General features: G+C 37.9%; 2 protein-coding genes across 4 annotated transcripts in view; one reads left to right on the plus strand and one right to left on the minus strand.

The window, feature by feature from the left end:
* Positions 1-21,920, plus strand: part of LOC145500477 (uncharacterized) — a 227,602-nt gene that overhangs the window by 88,248 nt on the left and 117,434 nt on the right. The window lies entirely within an intron of this gene.
* LOC145500481 (uncharacterized) lies at positions 1,214-7,926 on the minus strand. 3 transcript variants are annotated; one of them, XM_081480010.1, is made up of 4 exons: positions 7,359-7,926; positions 4,821-6,815; positions 1,706-1,799; positions 1,214-1,250 (listed from the first exon to the last, which is right to left on the minus strand). In XM_081480010.1, exons 1-2 carry the CDS (start codon positions 7,918-7,920, stop codon positions 6,373-6,375), a joined length of 1,005 nt encoding a protein of 334 aa, XP_081336136.1. In that variant the 5' UTR covers positions 7,921-7,926; the 3' UTR covers positions 1,214-1,250; positions 1,706-1,799; positions 4,821-6,372. The 3 variants fall into 3 exon arrangements, with proteins under 3 accessions (XP_081336136.1, XP_081336137.1, XP_081336138.1); XM_081480011.1 differs by having other exon boundaries at positions 1,706-3,306; XM_081480012.1 differs by lacking the exon at positions 1,706-1,799.

A 21,920-nucleotide genomic window follows, 5' to 3' on the forward strand; every position in this document is an offset into this window, starting at 1 on the left:
CATACAAAGACATATTAATTATAATTTATAACCAACAGATGACATTCCTTTCATTGATATACAGTGTACTTCATTGCTAGTTGTTTACTGAGTGTCTACAGTAGTGAGTCAAATGCTAGGCAGATGGTACCAAAACTTTCACAGTGGCGGGCTCTGCCCTGAGATGCAAAGCAAACATATCTAACTGTTATGAACTTGCTTTTGAGCGCACATGCAATTTGCTTTAAACAAGAAACTGGAACATTATAGTACAACAATGTGCACAGTCCCAATCAAAGGGCCATCCAGGCTGAAAATCAGACTTTGTCAGCATAAATACTAATGTTCTTGCTGACTTAATCTGAGTGTGCAGTTCCAGAAGATATTCATATCCAACACCCATTCATGGCCAGTCATTAGAAATTCCAAAGTAACAGGAGGAGGGAGCTCTTAAAGAAAAAAACCTCCATGTGGAGTATGAATCTTTTCTTGAAGAAAACAATGTCTGAGAAATCATTAATTACAAAATATGCTTTAAGAAATACATGAATCTTAAGTACCTTAGGTAAGGCCAACTTTCAGAAAGTTTTGTAATCTAGACTGGCTGGCCAGTTCATACATTTGACAAGTTGACACCGCGGGCATCTTTGTAAATTTGCGTGCTTCAACATCACAATACAATGTACATGTAGCAGCGTTGGTCAACTGAAAACAGCATAATTTGGTTCATTAATTTACACTGTACATTATTTGGTTAAATATTGGTGTATATCGTTGCACACCAAGAGATGACTATTAAAATTAATTTACAGAACATATTGGCAGCTAAGTCATAACAAGTGAAAAATCGAGCATGAGCCATTTACATGTACATGTAACAGCCCTCACCCCAGAACTGTCAGAGATATAATATATTTTCAAACTCGCTGAAATTTCAGATTATTTAATATTAACATGCAGTACATCTTTAACACTGTGTTCACTTTACATTCACATTACACACAACCGGTATCCACCATAGGCAGACTTTTAAGTTTGCCTTTGAAAGTAAATTGCGTCAACCAATGCATCTTTCATTACGTATTCTTGTGACAAAATGACACAAAATCCAAGTACAAGAAGTCATAAGCATAAAACTAACTTAATTACCTGGTAATGCTTACAGCACCTCTTACTGTCTGCATATGCCGTCCATAAACTGGTACAGCCTGGACAATACTCATTATTTTTCTGATCACATCTTTTAAAATGTCACTGTTACATAACTTGTCCTGAAAAGGCAAATGCATGAAATGTTATGCCTTTCGCACTCACCACATACCTTTATATGATGTACAATGTACACCAAGTCATGATCGACATTCACAATTCTTTTTACTTTCATTGTAACTTTTTTTGTAACTTTTTGCAGCGTCATTTTCCCTCACTTGAAGACAGAACTTTCACATTAGGTGGTAATTCTCTATGAATTCACAGGGAGTGATAACAGTTAAATGGTGACTTAACTTTAGCAAAGGAGGCATTCAAATGTCAGATTTTAATCTTAAGTTCATAACTTTACATTTCTCTGTGTGTGTGTGTCTATATATATATATATATATATATATATATATATATATATATATATATATATATAACGACACCATGATTGCATCTGTAGAATGCAGGTGTGCTGGTGGAAGAGACGTTCTGCACCTTCTGAACTTTCTGAACTTTTTCCCCTTACCTGTAATAGGATGACTAATATGAATTGCAATTCACAACCAACACCACCATCAGGTTATACTGTATACACATGTACATGTACATTTTGTTGTCTTCTGTTACCATAAAAAAAATAATAATAATAAACCTTTAAAACCCTCCATAAAGTTCACACTCATTATAACACTGCTACATGTAGTGCTGTTTAACTGGAAATCATTTTAACTGAAACTGTTGAAACAGCTCTGTCAAAATTGTTTCTAGCAGTTATTAGGCAGGATAACAGAATATACAATCATGTACAGTAAACACCCGCGTATAAGAACCTAGTGATTTAAGAACCTACAGGCTGAAATTGGGCATTTTAATACCCAAATATATAAGAACCTATTTAGGCTGGCAAAGAACAATAGGTTCTTATACAAAAAAACACTCTTATTTTGTAGCCAAAATACTGGATTTTAATTGATAGAAATTGTGAAATTCCTGAGAAACACCATGAAAATTATTTGTTTAATTGAAAATCTTTTAAATACAGAGTATAGAATACTGTATAAAATTATACTGGTGTAGCCTTGGGACTTGAATCTGTAGAGTGCCCTGACTTTTGCTCATGTGAAATACACATTACTGCTTGTCTTTTTCATTCCAACTGTAACAGTGATACCCAAAGAAAATGTTTGTTCTTTCTGTGTACAGTACAATGCATCTTTATTTCAATACGCAAGAAAATTAATATTTTGTTTCACATTGTATTTGATTATTTTCAAATTGGTTCAATTTTAATTCCCTAAATTGGGTTTTTATTTATTTTTGCTGTTTTTATTTATATATTTATATTGCTGTTAACAATTTACATTATTATCAAATACAACTGTAAATATGGTAGCCTATGATACTGAATTTATTATTGTTTAAAAAATAAGGCTTGGCATTTTTGCGGTTTAAAATACAAATGTTCAACCATTATGACATACTAGTACTACAGTAGCTCTCTGAATGGTATCACTATGACAACTCCTACAAATAAGAATCTACTAAGAACCTAATCGGCCTGAGTTCGGAAAAACTACCCCAAAATATAAGAACCCATTCAGCCTGAACCCAAAAATTCTAGGTTCTTATACGCGGGTGTTTACTGTAGTACAAAGTAAAGGCCACCCAAAGGACACCCATGTTAGTTATTAATTTTGTTAGGATTTGGTGAGCTTCTGTGTCAGGTATGGTGAAAAATTATGGACTCTAGGTTGCAAACATGAAGGTTCCTGAGACATTTTGACAGGGCTGAGAGGAATTAATATACATGTATTTACAAAAGAAGGAGAAGTTCTTGCCCTGTCCAGTTCTCAGTCATAAAAATATCTTTTACACACATTTGTTATATATGGCTTGCATTTTGAGCCAATGTAATGCACACTCTGATTGTCTAGTGCATTATTTCCATTTGCATGGTACATGTATATGTCGGTAAAATCGTAAAACATCACGTGTGACAAAAATAAAAATAAAATGCCCAATTTATAATAATTTAAAAATGCTTAACACTAAAATGAATCTAATTCTTTACTTGAAAATTATTCTCCCATAATGCCCATGGGCCAATTACCGGCCTGCTAAAAGGTCCTGAAACAAAGCAAAAGGAAATTAAGGAAATCACTGCTTTTTTCCTGAAAATTGTAGTAACTGAAAACGATGATTGAACACTCTGAGAGTGCATTCTATTGCCCTGACGAGATAAAATTTTATGAGAATAGAGAATTCACAAAGTTATATGAAATGAATTGGTACTGAACAGGACGAAGGAAACAGTCAGGAAGAAACTGAAACTTTCTTCGATGAGCAAAAAAGTAAAGCACAACAAAGAAAACAGTCAGTGACATTTGGTTAATACGTTAGTCAATCAAAAAATTAGTGTGAAGAAGAGAGCAGAGAGAGAGTGGAGCGAGGAATGCACTCTCACCAACTAAATTTTGAATGTATATATGTAAAAGTTATTTTTTTTTACCGAGAAATGGTCAGGGCAAGGACTTCTACGACCTAAATTTTTTCTAAGTATGTAAATGCCATTTCACTGTTCATTACCGAGTAAAGCTCTAAGCATTTTTTTTTTTTTAATTAGTACTATCTCACTTTTATGGAATATTTCCATAAGTCTAAATACCACACTGGGGAATAACATTTCATTAGGAAAATAGGGGCCATGTACCCCCAACCAAAAGCAGTGGCATTAATAAAATGAAATAGCAAATCAAAATCGAAGTAGAGCTTTATTTGCCGACAGGGTTTACATGCATAATCGTCTACTCGACATTTCGACTACAAGCATTTCACCAAACCGAACTAACTGGACAACAACAAAATAAAACGAGGAAATCTACATTACAAACACAATATGCATATCATTACATCTGAGTATCAAACACCAAATGCCTTCTCAATGAAGGTTGACCGAATGAAAGAAAGGATGAAAAAAAAATTCGTTTAAGCTTGCAGTGTTAAAGTTTGACAATTATTCACGCTGAAGCATAGATTTGAATATCACAGTGTGTATTTTTGCCGACGGCTTAATTTACCTTTGCAGTCATTTTATCGGCGGTAGCTTTACCAGTCTTCAACCAAATTAACCTGGAAATTCCCCCCAAGCATTTGCCAAACCGAATAAATTGAACTAACAAAACGAGGAAATACTTTGTAATCACAAGATGTAAATATTCACATAGGAACGTCAAAAGTAAATTAGCAAATCCTGTTCGCTTCGGCTTAAAATGGTTTGTTGACCTATCTTGGGTTAAGAAATTTTTGTAGTCTAGGAAGCGGTAATGTGCCAACTAACACAGAGAAAACTTCAAAACTCGCCCGGCAGTGTTTACAAATACAGTTTTTTTTTTTAACGTGACGACGAAACTCGAGACAAAACTTGATTTGTTTACAATATGCAACTTACAACAACCTCCACAAAGCCACTCACGTGTTATTGTTAAGAGCGAAATTAAACCTATGTAATTTGTAAAATGCCCCACAGCATGGCTTAATTCAAATAAGGAAGACTTTAAAAAGGATTCCTATTGAAAATAACCTTACCTCGCCGAGGCAACTTCATAATTTCCATGGCAAACGCCACAAAAAACGTCACTTACCTCAAGTTGGCAATTCACTTCGGCCAGTGTAAATCTTCCAGGCAGGAACTTGCAGCAAAAGTTGTGAAGACTGAACCGAACTGATCTTCTTTTCGATAGATCAACGAATCAACCACTTTTTTCCACTGTGTTTTCTGTTTTGCAATTACTCTAAACACAGAGTTCTCTAGTTCGTCACCTGATTTTAATCATGTGACTTTTCTTGCTCGGCTGCACGGCATCTCGACGCGACGCGCGAATTAACTTGAGCAGTTCTGTAGTCGTCGGGTATTTCGTCTCTTTTTATAGTCCTCGTTAGCTTTGCTTCACGGCATTGTTCCGTATTATTTCATCCCCTTTCTCTAGTCCTTGACTCGCTATAATTCACGACAATGTTCAGTACTGTTTCGCCTCCTTCCCCAGCGCTGGCCTGCTCTCTTTCACGAGGCCCTGTTAGGTGGGGGTACCCATGTCCCCTGTCTGAATTTCACCACCGGCCATGTCGGCATTTCGCAAGATTACTATGTCGCCTGTTGGAATTTCGTCTTAGAGGAGTTGGGTCGGGAAATTTGACCTTGTTCAATTAAAACGAAGCTACACGTATAACACATCGTAATACCTTTGTTTATTACAAAAAGAAACCAACACAGTGCTCTCAAGTCTCACGCATTGAGCATGAGGCTCACACAAACGAATTCAATCTTGCTCTCTCATGCTGAAACTATTATTTCTCACGCATTGAAGGTTCCTCAGTACTGTTTTAGTCCAGTACATATATAATTAAGTATCTCTTTGGATATAATTTACTCCTTGTATGCTTTGCACTTACTTCGAACACTTTTCAGCACTAGGAATTCTTATGCAGAGCCAGCATTTCTCCGGTCAGTGGGTTTAATGATTACTTTAAGGTTACTTTTAAAGCATCACATTTCGACTCAGAATGAAGGAGAAGACTTCTTAGCTACTTCAATTTTTCAAAATTTTCTAAGGGGCTGGGGGCATGCTGGGGGGCATATTGGGGACATGTTTGCTAAGGGCTTGGGCATGCTTTCGAGCGCTGAAGTTGCTAACCTCCTAGGAGATGTGGGGGCATGCTTCGCCGCGAAATTTTGAAATTTAGACCCTTGGAATTACTATTTTCAGCCATTTTCCAGTCAGTATTTGGACCTAAAGTACAATCGAACCTATGACTATTTTTACCATGTTTATGTTTAACAACCGTTCTTTAACTCAAAATCTCAACGGCCTCAATCAGATAATCTCTCCTGTCTATAATCTTTCTTTGAATTTGGCGTAACCCTTACTTTCTGCTGAAGACCAGAAGACCTTGGCAGCTTTCCCCTGTCTCTCTTTTCCCTCCATAATGCCATTTGTTGATAATACAACTTGATATTCTTCTACTGTGTCGCTTTCTCTATTTTGCTAGAGTAGCCTGTCGTTCGTCGCCAATTCATTGCTCTCATGTCGCCGTTTCAAGGCCATGTCGCTTGTCGGAATTTACCCCTAACAGGGCCTCTTTCACGATCTTCTTCGCTACTTCTTTGCCTGTGAATTCTTGCTTTCTGTTTCTGTTTTATGCTTCAGTGCAACCCCATCTTAAAAACGTTAGATCAACCTCCGCTATCATTTGTTGACATGACAATAGCAATGAGTTTTCTTTAAAAATCCCGCCAAAAAAAAAATAGCATTCCTCGTTACCGCGAGGCTCCTTTCCCCCTCCCCCACAGTCTGTACGGACGGCGTTCGGTCGCTCGCTCGCTCGTACGGTGACGTCATAACCAAATTTTCTCGGCTTGATGGGTTTACCAAAATTTCTAAGGAATGGGGCTCTGCTCGCGCGCCTCCAGCGCGCGGTAACTCCGCTACAAATGGGATCAATTGGTTCACTGCTCAGTTCAGTCGCTAAGAGTTTCTCAGCAGCTCCATCTCTTGAAGCAGCATTTTCAAGGGCCTGAATGATTTCTTCTGCTGTGTTTGTTGGAAAAGTTTCTTTCAAAACTTGTACATCACTTCCTTCTGTAATGAAATGTAATCAGAATTATCATTTTGTTGTCATCTTGTGTCACATCAAGGCTACATTCTTTGGAGACACTAAATGAGAAAAATGCAGAAATTGGATACCTCAGTCAGTTGCGTGACTCTTTTTTGTGACAATAACTTGTAAACATTAAGTCTTGTCCACACTTGTGGATAATAACAAGGCCCAAGCCTGTGGAACAAACATAAGTGAACAAGAGAAGTGCAGTGGCATCAGAGGAGATCTGGTGACAACAGATCATATGCTTGTGCTTATTTTGTTTCATGCTGTATCACTTATTTGAAATTAAAGCTCAAGTACAAGAAAAGAACAAAATTTCTATGTATTATGCTTGTACTTATCCCACACCGGTCACACACATTATGCTTAAGACTGTGATTATTGCACAATTGCGTATCAGCCTTTGACCTTCATATCAATTTTCACATGAGTTTTGACTACCACCTTGACTTGTTTGGATTAAATGTTACCGAGTTTCTTCAACTACTCTTCAAGGACGAGAAAAAAATAGAGAAACCCACCAGTTCGTTGACCCGTGATTAAAGGCTCAGCGGCAGATCCAGTGGAAGCCCAAGGGCACCGATCCATTTCATTGTCGTCATTTATATCATCGACAACCAGAACTGTGCTCTCAGTTGTCTTTCCTTTCCGACATGCCCCAGAGAAACCATATGTACACAAATGCGATTCTTTGGCAGCACCTTCGAAAGTTTCGCTGTCACTTTTATCTGACTTGTTAGTATAAAACTCTTCAAGAGGTATAACGTAAAATGTTAATCGCGTGAATTCCTTGCCGATTGCTTGCTTGTGAGCTGCAAGTGAGAACTTGTCATTTGTTCCAGGAACATGAATCACTTCCCGAAAGCCCGGATATAGCAAAGCATAAGCAACGGTCTCGTCAAACGTCTGATCAAAGCTGGCATGTTTTGCCACTGCCCTCTGCATGATCTCTTCTTTGCTGGCTAGCGAATTTACTGTAATGATCTGAGTCTTCCCACGACGAAGCTTTATCACTCCATCTGTTTGGGCTGCCAAACCAACTTTTATTTTTACATTTGCCGATTTCTGAGAAGTAGTGCCCATGGAATGGCGGGACTGGTTTTTTTTTTATTTTTTTTTTTATTTTCTTCTTGGGGGGTTTAAAACCGTGTTGACGTTCCTCTTCACGCTTTCCATAGAACTCTTCGAATGATTGAGTACGTTCTGACGACGACGAGTGATCAGGGGAATCCGAGTTCACTAGACTTGTAGAACGACTGGCACCTTCACTTATCTCGCGTCCCGTTCCTGATGTTGAAGGAGAACCAAGCATTCGGAAAACCTCCTCACGGACTGCTGCATGAATTTCGTCTCGTACATAATGAGACGCCATCTTGGTTGTCACCTCAAGGAAAAAGCGCGCGAATTAGAGCTTGCTATGTAGGTCTCAGGCCTTCTCGTTGAATTGCGCGCGCATAGTTTATTTCCCTTTCATTTGCGGCGTGCGGTTAACTTTTGTTTGCAGTGATGATTTTGCTTTCATTTGCAGTGTGCGTTCAGTTTTTTTGCTGTGCGATTTTTTGTTTACTTAATTTGGGGTTTCATTTTGCTTTCATTTGTAGTGTGCAATCCACTTTTCTTTGCAGTGTGCGTTTTGCTTTTATTTGCAGTGTGCGTTTAATTTTTTGGCGGTGTGCATGCGTTAATTATAGGACTGCATTCCATCTTTCATTGGCAGTGCTGGTTTGACTTCATTCGTAATATCTTTGATTTAGTGTGCAGCGATATTTTTTGTTATTTTGTGTTTTTTCTGTTTTGTAAAGTTGTCCCTAATGGGCCACCGTATAAATGAACAGAAGACTGTGACCTTAAGGAAAATGTCAGAAATGTAAGCTTATATTTGTGCATGATCCAGTCTTTCCTTCGAGCGGCTGTTTATTCAAGAGTTCAATTCACGATCAAGCGACGAGTTTTCGAGCTAATCTAAAACCCGGGAACTGAAATAATTCATCAGAGGCTACCAATATTTGATAAAACTTCCTTTACTAAAGCTCAGAAAAACTATTGCCTTTATAACGTTTTCAGAACAGAAGGATTTCATATATAAGACTTCACAAATAGAGATTTGTTAAAGCATTTAAATGGCTTTCGATGCTAGAAAAGTTTTACAATGAAAGCTCGTGCTGAACTCTACTGTCGTCAAATCGCTAGAAAATTCTCTCTAAAATTTCGGCAATGCATTACTCACCTCAAAAGGCTGCTACAGACCAGTTTTCAAAACCCAATTTTTTTTTGTTTTTTCGGCCCGACCCGTCTCCGAGTACCGAATGCCTTTGTTCAACCAGCTGATTCAACTCCTGCTCGCCTTCGCAAATTCCTTAGGTGAAGGCCCGGCAAAAAACTTTAGCTCGAAATTTGGTAGCTCACAGGAATAATATTGCTCATCTCCGGAAGAATTATTAGATTTTCCCATATTTTACAAGAAAAAAAATAGGAATTATGTTTTACAGTGTCAATCAACATCGACTAAAAAAAAATTGCTAAGAAAAAGTACAAATAAACAAACTGCCGTCAGCGTGCAACCCATGGGCAAATGGATCGAGCGTATTAGTCAATCAGAACGCGCGCTTCGCTAAGGCTATGTTATAAAGATCAGTAACAGCAAATACAGATTTGCAAAATTTGCAATCAATGACTAATCGATGCACTCAATCAATGACTAATCGATGACTGAAAATTTAGTGGCCTATCGATTACTCATCGATTACTCATTGCCCATTGGCAATAATCGATAACTAATCAGCTGATTACCCATCGATTATAATTGGCTATCGATTACTCATTGATGTCACTGATGTCATCGACTAGATAACCCTGGAAACCTATACAATTATCCTGAGAATGACGAAATTACTTTGCGCCCGCTTCTTGGCCGCTATCGCGCGCCGTAAGAAAAGTAACTAGTAGCCAAAAAAATAAACGTCCGTTGACAGAAAAATTAATTATAAATCAGCTGCAGGCTATAAGCCTTTGCATATCAATGTTGTTTTTCCCGATGTTACTCTGATCTAAACAAAATGAACTAAAATCGGGCCAGCGTAATATAATTAACAAGCAAACTCCCACCCCACCCCAGCCTCCCTTCCCCCAAAACTGCTCAAGAGGATGATGGTTGGAGGATGGTTAGGACATTAGATATGACTTCTGATTGGCAGATTGCTATTCTGGGTGCAGTAGATCATCAAATCGAAGACAGAAGAGTAAAAAACGGCCTGACTTTATTAAATATAATATAAGTACGGCGATTATTTGCGCACTTTCTTTCAGGGACAGAAATTATTACGCTTTTGCTCTTTGCTTATTTTACCGTTTTAAGATGTTTCCTCAGAAATAAAAGTTGTCAAACGATTTTTTTTTTAAACTTTATCTGAATATTCCTCACCCAGAACTCTTTCAAGAAATACAATTATAAAGAAGGTCACTAATCTCTCAAAAGATATATGATGGGCCAATCTTACCCCTTTTATGCTGAATCACGTGTGTTATTTCATCGGTTCACGTTACATTTTGCGGTCGATTGAAGCGAAGTTTTTAATAATAATAATTTGCATCCTAGAGTAACGGTTTTGTGCACTCTTTTAGTAATATCTTTCTTCCTTCCGAACATATTTTTTTTAACCTTTTAGTTATAGAGAATAAATTGTATACCAATTAAACGTCGGTAATAAAAAAATATAGCTCACGTGCTCGTTTAAGGGAAAACTAACTTGAAGGACATCTCTTCATGCTGTGTATGTACACGCGCTCGTGAAGTGCGCGCAAATGACAGGAAAATCCTGCGCAGTAGACCCTTGCCTGCGTCTTTTTTTTTTTACAGATGTTCCACTCGCAAAAGTGAATCTCTAGTGAGCCTGTTATGCTTGTAAAGTGAATCGATCAACGTTTAAAATATAAAAGGCCCAATTGTGATATCTTAAAATTCTAACTTAGCTCTTAGGTTTAGGGGAATAAAACAAAACAAATTGTCTACTCATCCTTCAGCTTCGACTTTATTTCTATTTTTTTCTCCTAAGCCGAGTTTGAATTTTAATATATTTATAAACTAATTGTGTTTTTTAACCAATTGAACATACATTTTCACTTTGTTATTTTGTTTTCTTGGAGCACCTACAAACTAGCTGATGCGTAATGTAGACTCGGGTGCTAATCAAGTCTATGGGACGCAGCATTACCATAGCTAAGTGTGTTGTCCGAGTAAAATAAACTGTCTATGTCTAATATACAGAGTACACTTGACAAAACGTTTTACAAGAAAAACATAAAACAAGCAAAGTGACGCAAATATATACTTTTTTTGATTTCAAGTTAAACTTTATTTTAATATTTTAATACTTTAATAATTTAATAATGTAAAAATTCCACACTTTTTCAGTTGTAAGACGTCGATGCAGAACAGTTTTGTTCAGCGTACTATCGAAATTGCAACATTGCCTAATTCTACTTAAATCGCTTTAACACCAAATCCTGATTTTTTTTTAAAATTCGAAAAACAACACGAAGCATTTGCCATAACAGGCCAAACCGAGGGTGGGAAATGAAATTTGTTTTTACCATTACTATTATTATTATTATTATTATTATTATTATTATTATTATTATTATTATTATATATTTATTTGTTCGTTTTGTTTTGTTTTGCTTGTTTGTTTGTTTTTTTCGAAAAATAAGCCAGTTTGTGTGCTATGACTATCATGAGGAAGAAGACTTTTGAAAGAGTACAACACGGCTTATAGTTATTTTAAAATATGAGTTTGGGATTTCTATCGCTTTAGGGCACAGTCTGAGTCAACTATATCACGCATAGAGATCTAGAGAGAATAATCTAATTGTTTTAGCATATTACTTGTTCGAAATGTAATCTGAATCCTCTCTACACACACGTGGGTACGCAAAGAAGCCGCTGCCATTTTGTTAACAGACGCATACTTTTAGCCTCGCGATCCTCACTATCTACAACAGAACAGATAGCGACTAGCGTAACCAGCTAGAGAACGGCATTTATGATAGACGTTAGTAGACCTATGCGAAAACTAGATAGAAACACTGAGAAGATGCTTCGATAATTCTTTTACTAAACTCTGCTGAAAAAAAAAAAAAAAAAACCGGTTCACTTGCACTCCTACCTAGGATTTTCGTGTCTTTATACAGAGCTACTTTGACAATGTTATGACGCAATTTATCATCAAATCGAGGACAGACGCATACAAAGTTAGCCTCAGTTATGTTGGCTTTTAGCGTGCTTTCTTACAGGCTAGGGCGTTTTCTAAAAGGAATTATCACGGTCTTGTTCTTCGTTGGCCTGTGTTTATTTAATTGATTTAAGGATTGCGAAAGTCTGGCAGCCCATTTAGGAGCTGATCAAGACGACAGCGAAAAGTCAAAACGTTGTTACAAACCGCGTGGTGTGCAGCAAAAGTGTTAATAGTAAATAAAACAGAAGGTAAACGCATTGTTGCGCTGAGTTGACAAGACTCAAGGCTCACTAAACTCAAGGCTGTTGACTCAATATTTTGAGTAACCGTACTCAAAATATAAATGCAATTTTCAACTCAAAATAAAGAGTATAACATACCCATTATTTTGAGTGCGACTTATGTTGAGTAAAGTTTACTCCAATGTTAAGTAGTTGTTACTCAGATATGTGTCATTATTTCACTCGGTAAGTTGAGAATATTTATTGGTAAAACATTAGTAATATGATGAGGCGTTTTGCTGGATCCGGGAGAAAAACAGAATAGTTTTCAAACCCAAGACCATCTATAATCCCAAGCCAATTGTCTAAGAGTATACTTCATGTCTATTTCTGAATTGATATTAATTATTCACTGTGTTTCGAATTCTTTTACAAATATTTGTTATTTCTTGATTACTCCTCTTCAACGTAAGATTTTCAACAGCGAGTTTTCGCTATGCATGGCTAAGACAATATGGGCTTCAAGGACTTATGACAGGCGGCTTACCATTTATGATCAGCCTGAGCTAGCATGGAAATCTAGAGGCAGCAGTTTGACTCATCAAGTCTCTGGGTTTCTTGGGCAAATTTGTTTGAATAATGCCTGCGTGGCTTGTCTGTGTGCTGGAATAGTACTGATACTACCATATGCATTGCCAGGCTTGATGGCGCTGTATTACTTTCAACTGAGAATGCCTTCGCGGCCTGACTTGCTGCCATCGAGGAACGCCAGTGTGAGGAATGTTTGAGTACCACGGTACGCTCTTCTCATACTTTTAATGCGGCTTGCTTGCGTGGTAAATTTGTCCTGATAATGTCTGTGGCGGCCGATCTTCAGCCAGGTGCTTTTCTTGCAACAAGTTTGGGCACTACCAAAGCTTTTGCCTTAATCGGCAATCCAGGAGCCCGGAAAAAAAGAAAGAGAGAAGCTTAACAGCCTTAACTGCAGGGTTGCAGCAGCAACCTAAAGCTGTGACGTGGGGAAATGGATCGTACCAGGACGGTCGAACGATCAATGGGTCCTCTTTGTGCATCAATTAGTAGTCATGGTAGGCTTAATATTCGTCTTTAGTCCCTATTTTAGTTTTATATCTCCCGGGATTCACTAAGAATTCAAATTAGAATTTCAGTTGTTCTTGATCGGGTTGAGTGACTCCTTCTGGTATAAATCATATCCCGGTAGCCACCAGAAGTCCTGTGCTAACTTGTATTTGAGTTGACCTTTCCTGGTCGAAAAGCTTGGTACTAACAGACTTAATTCGTCTTGTTGTTGTCATTTAGTTAGACTGTAGGTAAAGCCATTATGTTCGAATCTCTTCACTATTCATACCGAAAGGTAAGATAGTGATTACCTGATTAACACCAAGGAAATATGGCACGTTAGGGAATGAAACCGTTTAGTGTACGAAATTATATTGGATGTGGAATTCTTTTTTCTGGGTTATTTGCGCCCGAAATACGATCCAAAGAAAGAAGTGTCTTTTCTTTTTTGACTTTTTTTCGTTTCGTCGCGTGGGTTACTGTAGAACTTTCTCCTGCGTCGTTGTCAGTCGTTGTCCAGAAAGGCAACCTCGTCGTATCGCGTATCCCGTGGTCCCCTCTCTCGTCAGGTGGTCTCTATATACCCCTTTAACTTCCTTTTTACTTCTATTCCTACAAGTCAGCTTTGTTTTTGTCGCCAGTCGGGTTTCCAGCTACTGCCGTCGTATCGAGCCGTTCAACCCACATATTCATCAGCTTGTGGTCGTTTCTAAGTGAACTGACCTGCTATGCTCGGTTTAACTCGTTTTTTTTTTTTTAGAATTCGAAACACTGTCTCGCCTTTGCTCAAACCTCCAACAAAATTGTTCGCTGACGGTCTTGCTTTGTTTCCGGCGAGATTATTTTTCATGCATTTTTAGCCCTCATTCTTCATTTTAGCGTCTTAATGTGCTGTAAACCACCTTGAAGTTTAATTAGAGCATTTGTTTTTGCCTTGTTATTTCAAACATATAAGCAACGCTTTTGAAACTTTTGGAAACATTGGCACCATTTGGACAACTTTAATAAAGAAAATGACCACTTTTAGAGTTATTTTGGACAACTTTTGAGAAATCATGGGACAACTTGTGGCTGAGCCAAGTCACAGGAACTTCAACACTAAGCGTCTGACCCAGACGACTAATGAAACTGCCATCTTATAAATCTTAGACATATTATCGGTCTAAGTAGTAAAACTGACGAATTAAACTAAACTGTAGAAAGCCCATGGCTCTGCACATTTTTAGAGGAATTCGTCTCTCTTTTTTCGCTTGTTTAGCTGTAGATATATTTGGGTTGGCTTATCTACTGAAAAGTTTTATACAACGGATTTAAGAAGAATCATAATGTCCAACGTCCTTTATCAGTTGTCAGTGAAGCTGAACTACAAAGGTCCCTGTCAGGTTTTGTAGGCGCGATTTGTTAGTTTTCAGGTAAAACTTTCGCATGTTGTCAATATATTCTCTTATTTTTAGCCAATTTTTATCTGAGCTTGTTATGGCCAGCATAGGCTATAATCGGAGAATATTTTCTCAGACCTTAATATGTCAGGCAACTTGTGTGTTTGCCGGTTGTCAGAACCGACTGGTTTGTTGAAGCCATCCTCTTTTGTAGTTTTCTGGTTGGTGATGTATGAGTAGTCTAGTTAGCAGTATTTAGTTCGCAGTATTTCTACATTTAGTCTGTAGCTTCGTATGGATCAATTTTGCAATATATTGTTTCAAATTACTCGAACAATGAACTTTATCACCTTCTCAATTAGTGATCTATGGAATAATGGGCGGTTTGGATATTTCACAGAACTCACCAGAACTCTAAGCGCGAATGAACTTCTCTAATTAACGGGCAAGGAAATGTTATTGGGGTGGGGAGGGCGTGGGGTGGAGAGGGTAAAATTGTCGTCGTCGGACCTTCACAATTCGACACCTGTCGACTCAGAAGTCGAGACTAGTAATGTTACGTTCAATGCATGTGCAGAGAAAATAAAACTACACCTTATGCAAACAAATAAGGTGCCCATGGAATGTATACCTCCTTCTATGAAAGTGTATTGAAAAGTGAAACAAGTGCAGTGATTCAAGAATATCGCAGCTGAAATTTACGAAAGTTTAGGAATGTCATAAGAATAAACCCGAGGCTAAGATATTGAAAATATAATTTTGTGCTGAAAATTTGTAACGTATATGTCTTATTAACCAAGCGCGAGTTCTGCACTGGGAGAATATCGCCCCGAGGTCTCGAAGATACAGACCGAGCGCCAATATCCTCCATGTATGGTCTGAGCAAGTATGGTTAATACGATATTTATTACATGAGCGAAAAAAAAAAAACACTGTTACGAACACGAACCGATCAAGGGCGCAATTGTGATTGGGAGCTGAGCAGAAGAAAACTTATGTGTCATGCTAACAAAGCAAAGGGAAAGCTGGAGGGTTAAATGAAAAAGATAAGGAATCTGCTATGTGAAAGCAAGTTCTTTCTGAAACGTAAGCCATAAAACTACCAGAAAATGTCAGTCGTGCGGGATCATTCGGGACAGTTCCCGGTCCAGTATTGGGAGGATATTGGACCGGCAATAAAGCAATATCTGATTGGTTGATTTTTGTTATTTAATCTTTGAACTGGTTTAGTCGTGTAATAAAATACAAAATTATGTTTTAATCACACCGAATAAAAAGCCTTCCGCTAAACGTCAAAAGTAGCCAAAGACACTACCAAAACAGCACCAGCCGTATGTTCGTGGTTAATAACATTTCTACACTTTTATGAGTGTCATATCAGTCTCTATTACCTGCAGTTTTGCTCCAAAACTACTCAACGATATGAAAGTCATGAGAGGACAGATAATCTGACGTTGTTTCACCATATTCCATTTTATATCTAAGAACATATATATAAAACAATAGAAGTAAAGAGCAAGATTAGTTGGTCCAAGACATTTCCTTGCTACTTGGAGTTTCATGCTTTTTCCGAAGCAAACATCAGGCAACTCTGTGTAGCATGTAAATGTCTTGGACCAACTAATCCAGCTCTTTACTTCTACTGTTATATATTGCTCTAGTCTAACTACTGAGCACTCTAATAGCCGATGAGGACCATTTTCTTTCTAAGAATATTCAAGATAACAATTTCAGCATTAAATCGGCAGAAAAGTAAAAGTATTCATCCTCGCCCTGAAAACAACATTTTTATATCAATAAAACTACGCACGCATACCAAACACAAACATGAGAGTAAACCTGTAAAGTGTAAGCCAAGCCGGGAGAGAACCCGTGCTACATGAATGCTTAGCTGGCGCATACAAACGAAAGCCATGCTATATACAGCTCCTTCTACTAGTGTTTGCAGAAATTTAAAGAGATATATACGTTTTTTTAGGGAAATGCATATGTGGCTATCTGTAGCAGAAGACAAGAAAACTCGACGTGTATGCTTGTGTATAGCTTGTTCTAGAAATTATCTTTAGTCAGGAGCCACAATCGGGGACGGAGACCGTAAGCGCGCGCCATTTTTAGTTGGGGTTGTCCCTATGATATATATGGGTTATTGACCAAGTGTGAGGTCAAGATGGCTGGATATTGGCTAAGTTCATTTTTTGCGAGTTTATGGACCGAGACGGAGTCGAGGTCCATAAACTCGCAAAAAAAGAACAAGGCCAATATCCAGCCATCTTGAACGAACAAGCTTGGTCAATAAAGGATTTATTATATGGCTTTCGGGGAAATTTTTCTTGGGGGACACGGCGGGTAGTCCCGAGCGGGCAAGATAGCTCCATCTTGCCCGCTCGGGTAGCCAATCACAGCGCAGGATTTGATTCATCTTGCCCGCTCGCGGAGCTAGCCATATAATAAGGGACAATAATTCTATGTTTAGAACAAATTGCGCCATCGCCTGCGGCACACGCGCGTACATGCTGCGAGGATTTTTGCGGCTGTCGCGCGGGAGAAATGGCGTCCGAAACTCCCGACATTTTTCATGTTTTTGGTCCACAACTCATCGCGTTTACGTCTGTTGGAATTTTGCTTAAGTATTTTCGTCGTAAGCTGCTCAAGTCTGAGTGAAGTAAGACAGTGTCGAATTTAGGTATGTTCCGCTTTAAGCTTAGATATATATCGCTGACCAAGTTGTGTTCCGACGGATGCTTCTTTTACATGAGCTGTACATTACCCCACTTTAAATTTCACATATGTTGAAGATTAACAGCTTTTCAATTACACAGCAAAAAACTAGCTGGATATATTTAGATATACCAGAGCTTCACGACTTCATAGTTTCCTAGCTCCTCTTGCCACTCGCTTGCGAGGAATTTGCCAGTCTATCGCGACCGAAAAGTAAAACAAAATTTGCTAGTTTGAGTTTCGCCTGAATTGTAAGCAACGCTTGATGTTTCATCGAGGCCCAATAACTTTACGTCCGTAGATACTGCTCAGTTTTATTCGTGTAAAAATCTAGTAAATTCTCTGTTGTCGATGAACGAGAGCGCCCGCCGATGCTTGTTTTGTACAGTCAGTAAACATGACAAATTGTACTTCCGCCGCACTTTCGTGTGAAAGCGTACATCGAACTCAAACAATAACTCTATAGTTTTTAAATATGTTTAAGATTGATAAATGTTTGAGAACATATTACAAAAGCTAAGCTGAAAATATGCGAATAAAGCAGAAATAATCAGCAAAGTATGAGATGTACGATGACGCTTTCTTTAATCAACTTCGAATAACGATTTCGATTTTGTTGATCGAGTTATCAAAACTCCTTGTCTATTTTTGTTTTGGCAGTGTAAAACTTCACTATGCTTATGTTGAAGAAACACACATGATGTTAGTAGCCTTTTTTGCGTTCGTGAAATTTGTTGCAGCATCTCAGCGCAAAAGATAACGAAAGAAATCTTTGTCAAGATTTGTTGACAATTGAAAACACCGACTCGGACTTGAAAGTGCACGAGCTGCACTATGCAAATGAGCTAATTGTACGCGTCAGACTTTCCTTTCAAAAACTTTTGCAAACTCACCAAACAAGCACAAACAATAAGAAACCATCAAAACGGGATTTGGTTATGATTAACCATTGTCTGAGAAACTCACAAATTAACTCGATACCAGAGTAGAGAGTTTTCTTGCTATATTCGTAAGTCAGAACAAACGCAAAAACATACGCGTAAGCTTACAACTAGCGCGAGCAGATCTTACTATCCATTCCCAGCGAGCGATTGAAGTCTTGTTTTCGACCCTGAAAAACCCACCTTTTCCATTAGCTCAGAGCATAAAGCTACATATAAGCGCCCTGGTTCTTATTCCCTGCCTTATTCCCTGCCTACGCTGTGAAAAATACGCAAGATAATCTCTCAAGGTCTCTCAACTCTCACCATTTGATCACGCAACGTGACAACATCCACGCAAGAGCCCCCGACATGTGCATGGATCCGCGCGGATATATGACGTCACGATGGCGCAATTTGCTCTAAAAATAGAAAATTTGTCCCATATCATAGGTGCGCGCGGATCCCAAGACTTACGGTTTCCGTCCCCGATTATGGCTCCTGCTTTAGTATGGAATATGTATATAGCAACGATCCCCCCAGGGGGTGGGGGTGGGGGTGGGGCCTGACTAGCATATGAAAGAGGCGGGTGCAGCTTGTGCTTTATGCAGTGACCCCTAAATGACACGAGTTACGAAAGCGGTTTTTTATTATTATTTTGAGGTTGTGACTTCTGTCAAAGCAGGGGTCGATCTGCTTTAGAATATTATTTGAAGTAACAATAATTTCGTCGTACTTAAAGCGAGTTGCGGCAAGTATAGTGTAATCGTGTTTTCCTCGCTCTTACGCGAGTGCAATATTATGTGTGTTAAGGCATATATAGCAAATATACTCGTTCATCTTTTTTCTCACGCATATCATCGTTAACGAAAAAAGAAAACAAAATAAAAACTAAAACAAAAAGAACGCAGAATTAAAAAAAAGGCGTTGATTCGGATAATAAAAGATTCTAAAGCGACAGCAAATGTTGTTATCCAGAAGCAATATTAATCATTTTACATGAAAACAACAAGGATTCTACAACTCCTATATGTTTGTACAGCTATTTCACTCTTTGTCATTTTATTTCTTACGATTTTAAAATTCTTTGCTGTTAGTTTTGCAATTTCTATTAAATGGAAACTTAAAGAGAAAATATTTACACTACATGTATTTTGGCAGTTTTAAAATCATTGGCTATCCTTGGAAGTTCTATGAAATGGAAACTTGAAGGAAAAATTCGCTTTCAAATGCCTTCTTGAGTCTACGCGGGGAATTGAAGGTTTCTTTTCTTTGCGTATTTCTGTCATTTTAATATTTTTTTGGTATTACGTTATGAAAAAAAAAATTTCTTCGCCGATTTTGATCTCTAAATTCCAAAAAAAACAAAAAACAAAAAAGATGCCCTCAGTCTTCGGCCTATGGCCATAGTCAATGCCTTCTGTAAGTTTTACTCGATATGGACATTGAGACAAGGTCAAATCAAGAGTAGAAAATTGCTCTTCTAGGTTTATTATTTTATTCGTTTATGAAATAGGGGACAGTTCCTATTTCCTAGCGTGTTGTAGACACACGAGTGGAACTGTGGGAGAACGAGAAATTGTTACACTTGCATCATGTAAGCGGTTCAAAATGCGACCAGGCAGTGAATACGAAAGGGCACAAAATTGAAGGAAAGTACATGGAAACTGCTTTAATTCAGCTTACCAAAATAAATGATCAATTCATTTTGTACAGTCCTATGGTGGTGTACAACTTTTTTATAACGTTTATATTCTTTTAAGCAAAGAGAACCAAGCCTTGTTGCTTGATCTAAAATATCATGATATGAAAGCAATTTTACTATATGCCATTGGTCACAGAAATTAATGTCGAACTTGATATTTTGACATGCTTGTTTCCATGGTAGCGTTTCAATACCTGTTTTACCAAACTTTTGAATTTTTCAGTTTTTGCATTTTACTATCTCAATAGATTATTTACAGGGTTGAGACCATTTCGTTGTATAAAAGAAAAGTATTGAAATTATAGGTTTCGACATTTTTTACGTTTTGATAAAATTCGACGTGGGCATTGATACTTGACTGCTGAGCTAACAAGCGAACAAACAACACTTGTTTTTCCTCTTTTTACATAGCATAAAATCTTCACCATATTGCACATTTTTGAAGTGAAAAGTAATAGAGAAGTTGACAAACACTGTCATCCTTCTCTCTCCCTTTTCCAAACACAGGTCACAGCTATAAAATGGCACTGATAGGGTTGTAGTTCACAGGGTCAGAATACCAACCAAGATCCAAGTAAATCACATAAGCAGACCGGTGGGTAGTATAAACACGAACTCGACAAGAATCACTAACAGTATATCTTAACGTGAGTAGAGTTTATTGACGAGTGATAAGGTTTGTAGTACAATATTCCAAAACTCAATTTGTTTCATGATCAAGACACACAATTCACGTATTGAATGTCGCGTAAATCGGTTCGAACTGAAATACGATAATGGAAAAACAGAAATCTAAATTAACTAACAGATATAAGCATTCCAATTTAATACAAGACAAAAGTATTAAAAGGTTACAAGCAATAATACGCGATATAAAGAAATGTCTACTCGTGCTAAAAGCATAAAAATAACGAAGGCAATTAAGGTATCTGGACACGCTCAACCTTCGAATAGTCGAATAGTCCTTGGAAGCAGTTAAAAAGAGAAAATAGAGCTAACTTGACAAGGTGAAAGTTATACGTTACGATCAACGTTCCGAGCATAAATCAACTCCGTAACGTTACCTACATTAGAATAGGGACTTTAAGATACGCTACGGCGAGCTACTACTACGGCCACTTTGGCCGTGGGGGTCTAGACGGACATCGCCGTTTTCTCCCCAAAACTCAACCAGGCTAAGATTTAATTTCGCTTTTCGTGTACGGCAACTTCGGGTGTAGCCTCTACTTGTTCAGGGACTTCATTCTAATTCCATGCGACATAAGCTTGATTAATGATGATGATGTTCTACTTCTTCTGCATCCGTTTTACATTTCCCATGATCTTTCGAGGACTTTCCAGAAACAAAACAAAATAAGAATTACAAAAGGCTCGATTTCAGTACGGGCAGGGTGTTCCTACGACGTGATAAGGCTGGAAATACAGAACTTTTGATTCTAATAAATACGTTTTAAACAGCAATAAACAAGTGTAGCTCAGCTCAGTACAAACATGTACGAAACTTTCTTATCCACGGCTGTTTGCCCCGCTACAAATATGACTGTCGCTTACGGTAGGTGTTTAAATCGTTCACATTTTCTGTTCAAATGACAAAGAAACCATTATCTTAAAATGGATTTGAATGATTGAGCACTTTATCTTCGAACTAGGGTGTTCAAACAGTGAAAAAAAAAGGGTTAAAATGAGAAATAAACAGCAGGCTTATACTCACATAGAGTAGGTGAAACCAGGCGGGAAAGCTGTAATGGAACGCGCGTCATGACGTCAGCAAAAGTGATCTTCACTATTTGCCTCCGTACTACGGCCTAGCCATACCATATCTTAAAGTG

Source organism: Orbicella franksi, chromosome 10 (genome assembly GCF_964199315.1).
Source record: "Orbicella franksi chromosome 10, jaOrbFran1.1, whole genome shotgun sequence".
Lineage (NCBI taxonomy): Eukaryota > Metazoa > Cnidaria > Anthozoa > Scleractinia > Merulinidae > Orbicella > Orbicella franksi.

Bases quoted from the DNA above. Each gene is read 5' to 3' on its own strand.
- LOC145500481 (XM_081480012.1), bottom strand. From the start codon at position 7,920: ATGGGCACTACTTCTCAGAAATCGGCAAATGTAAAAATAAAAGTTGGT. The intron at 6,816-7,358 runs GTGGGTTTCTCT...ATTTCATTACAG, and splicing joins AATCACGGGTCAACGAACTG to AAGGAAGTGATGTACAAGTT.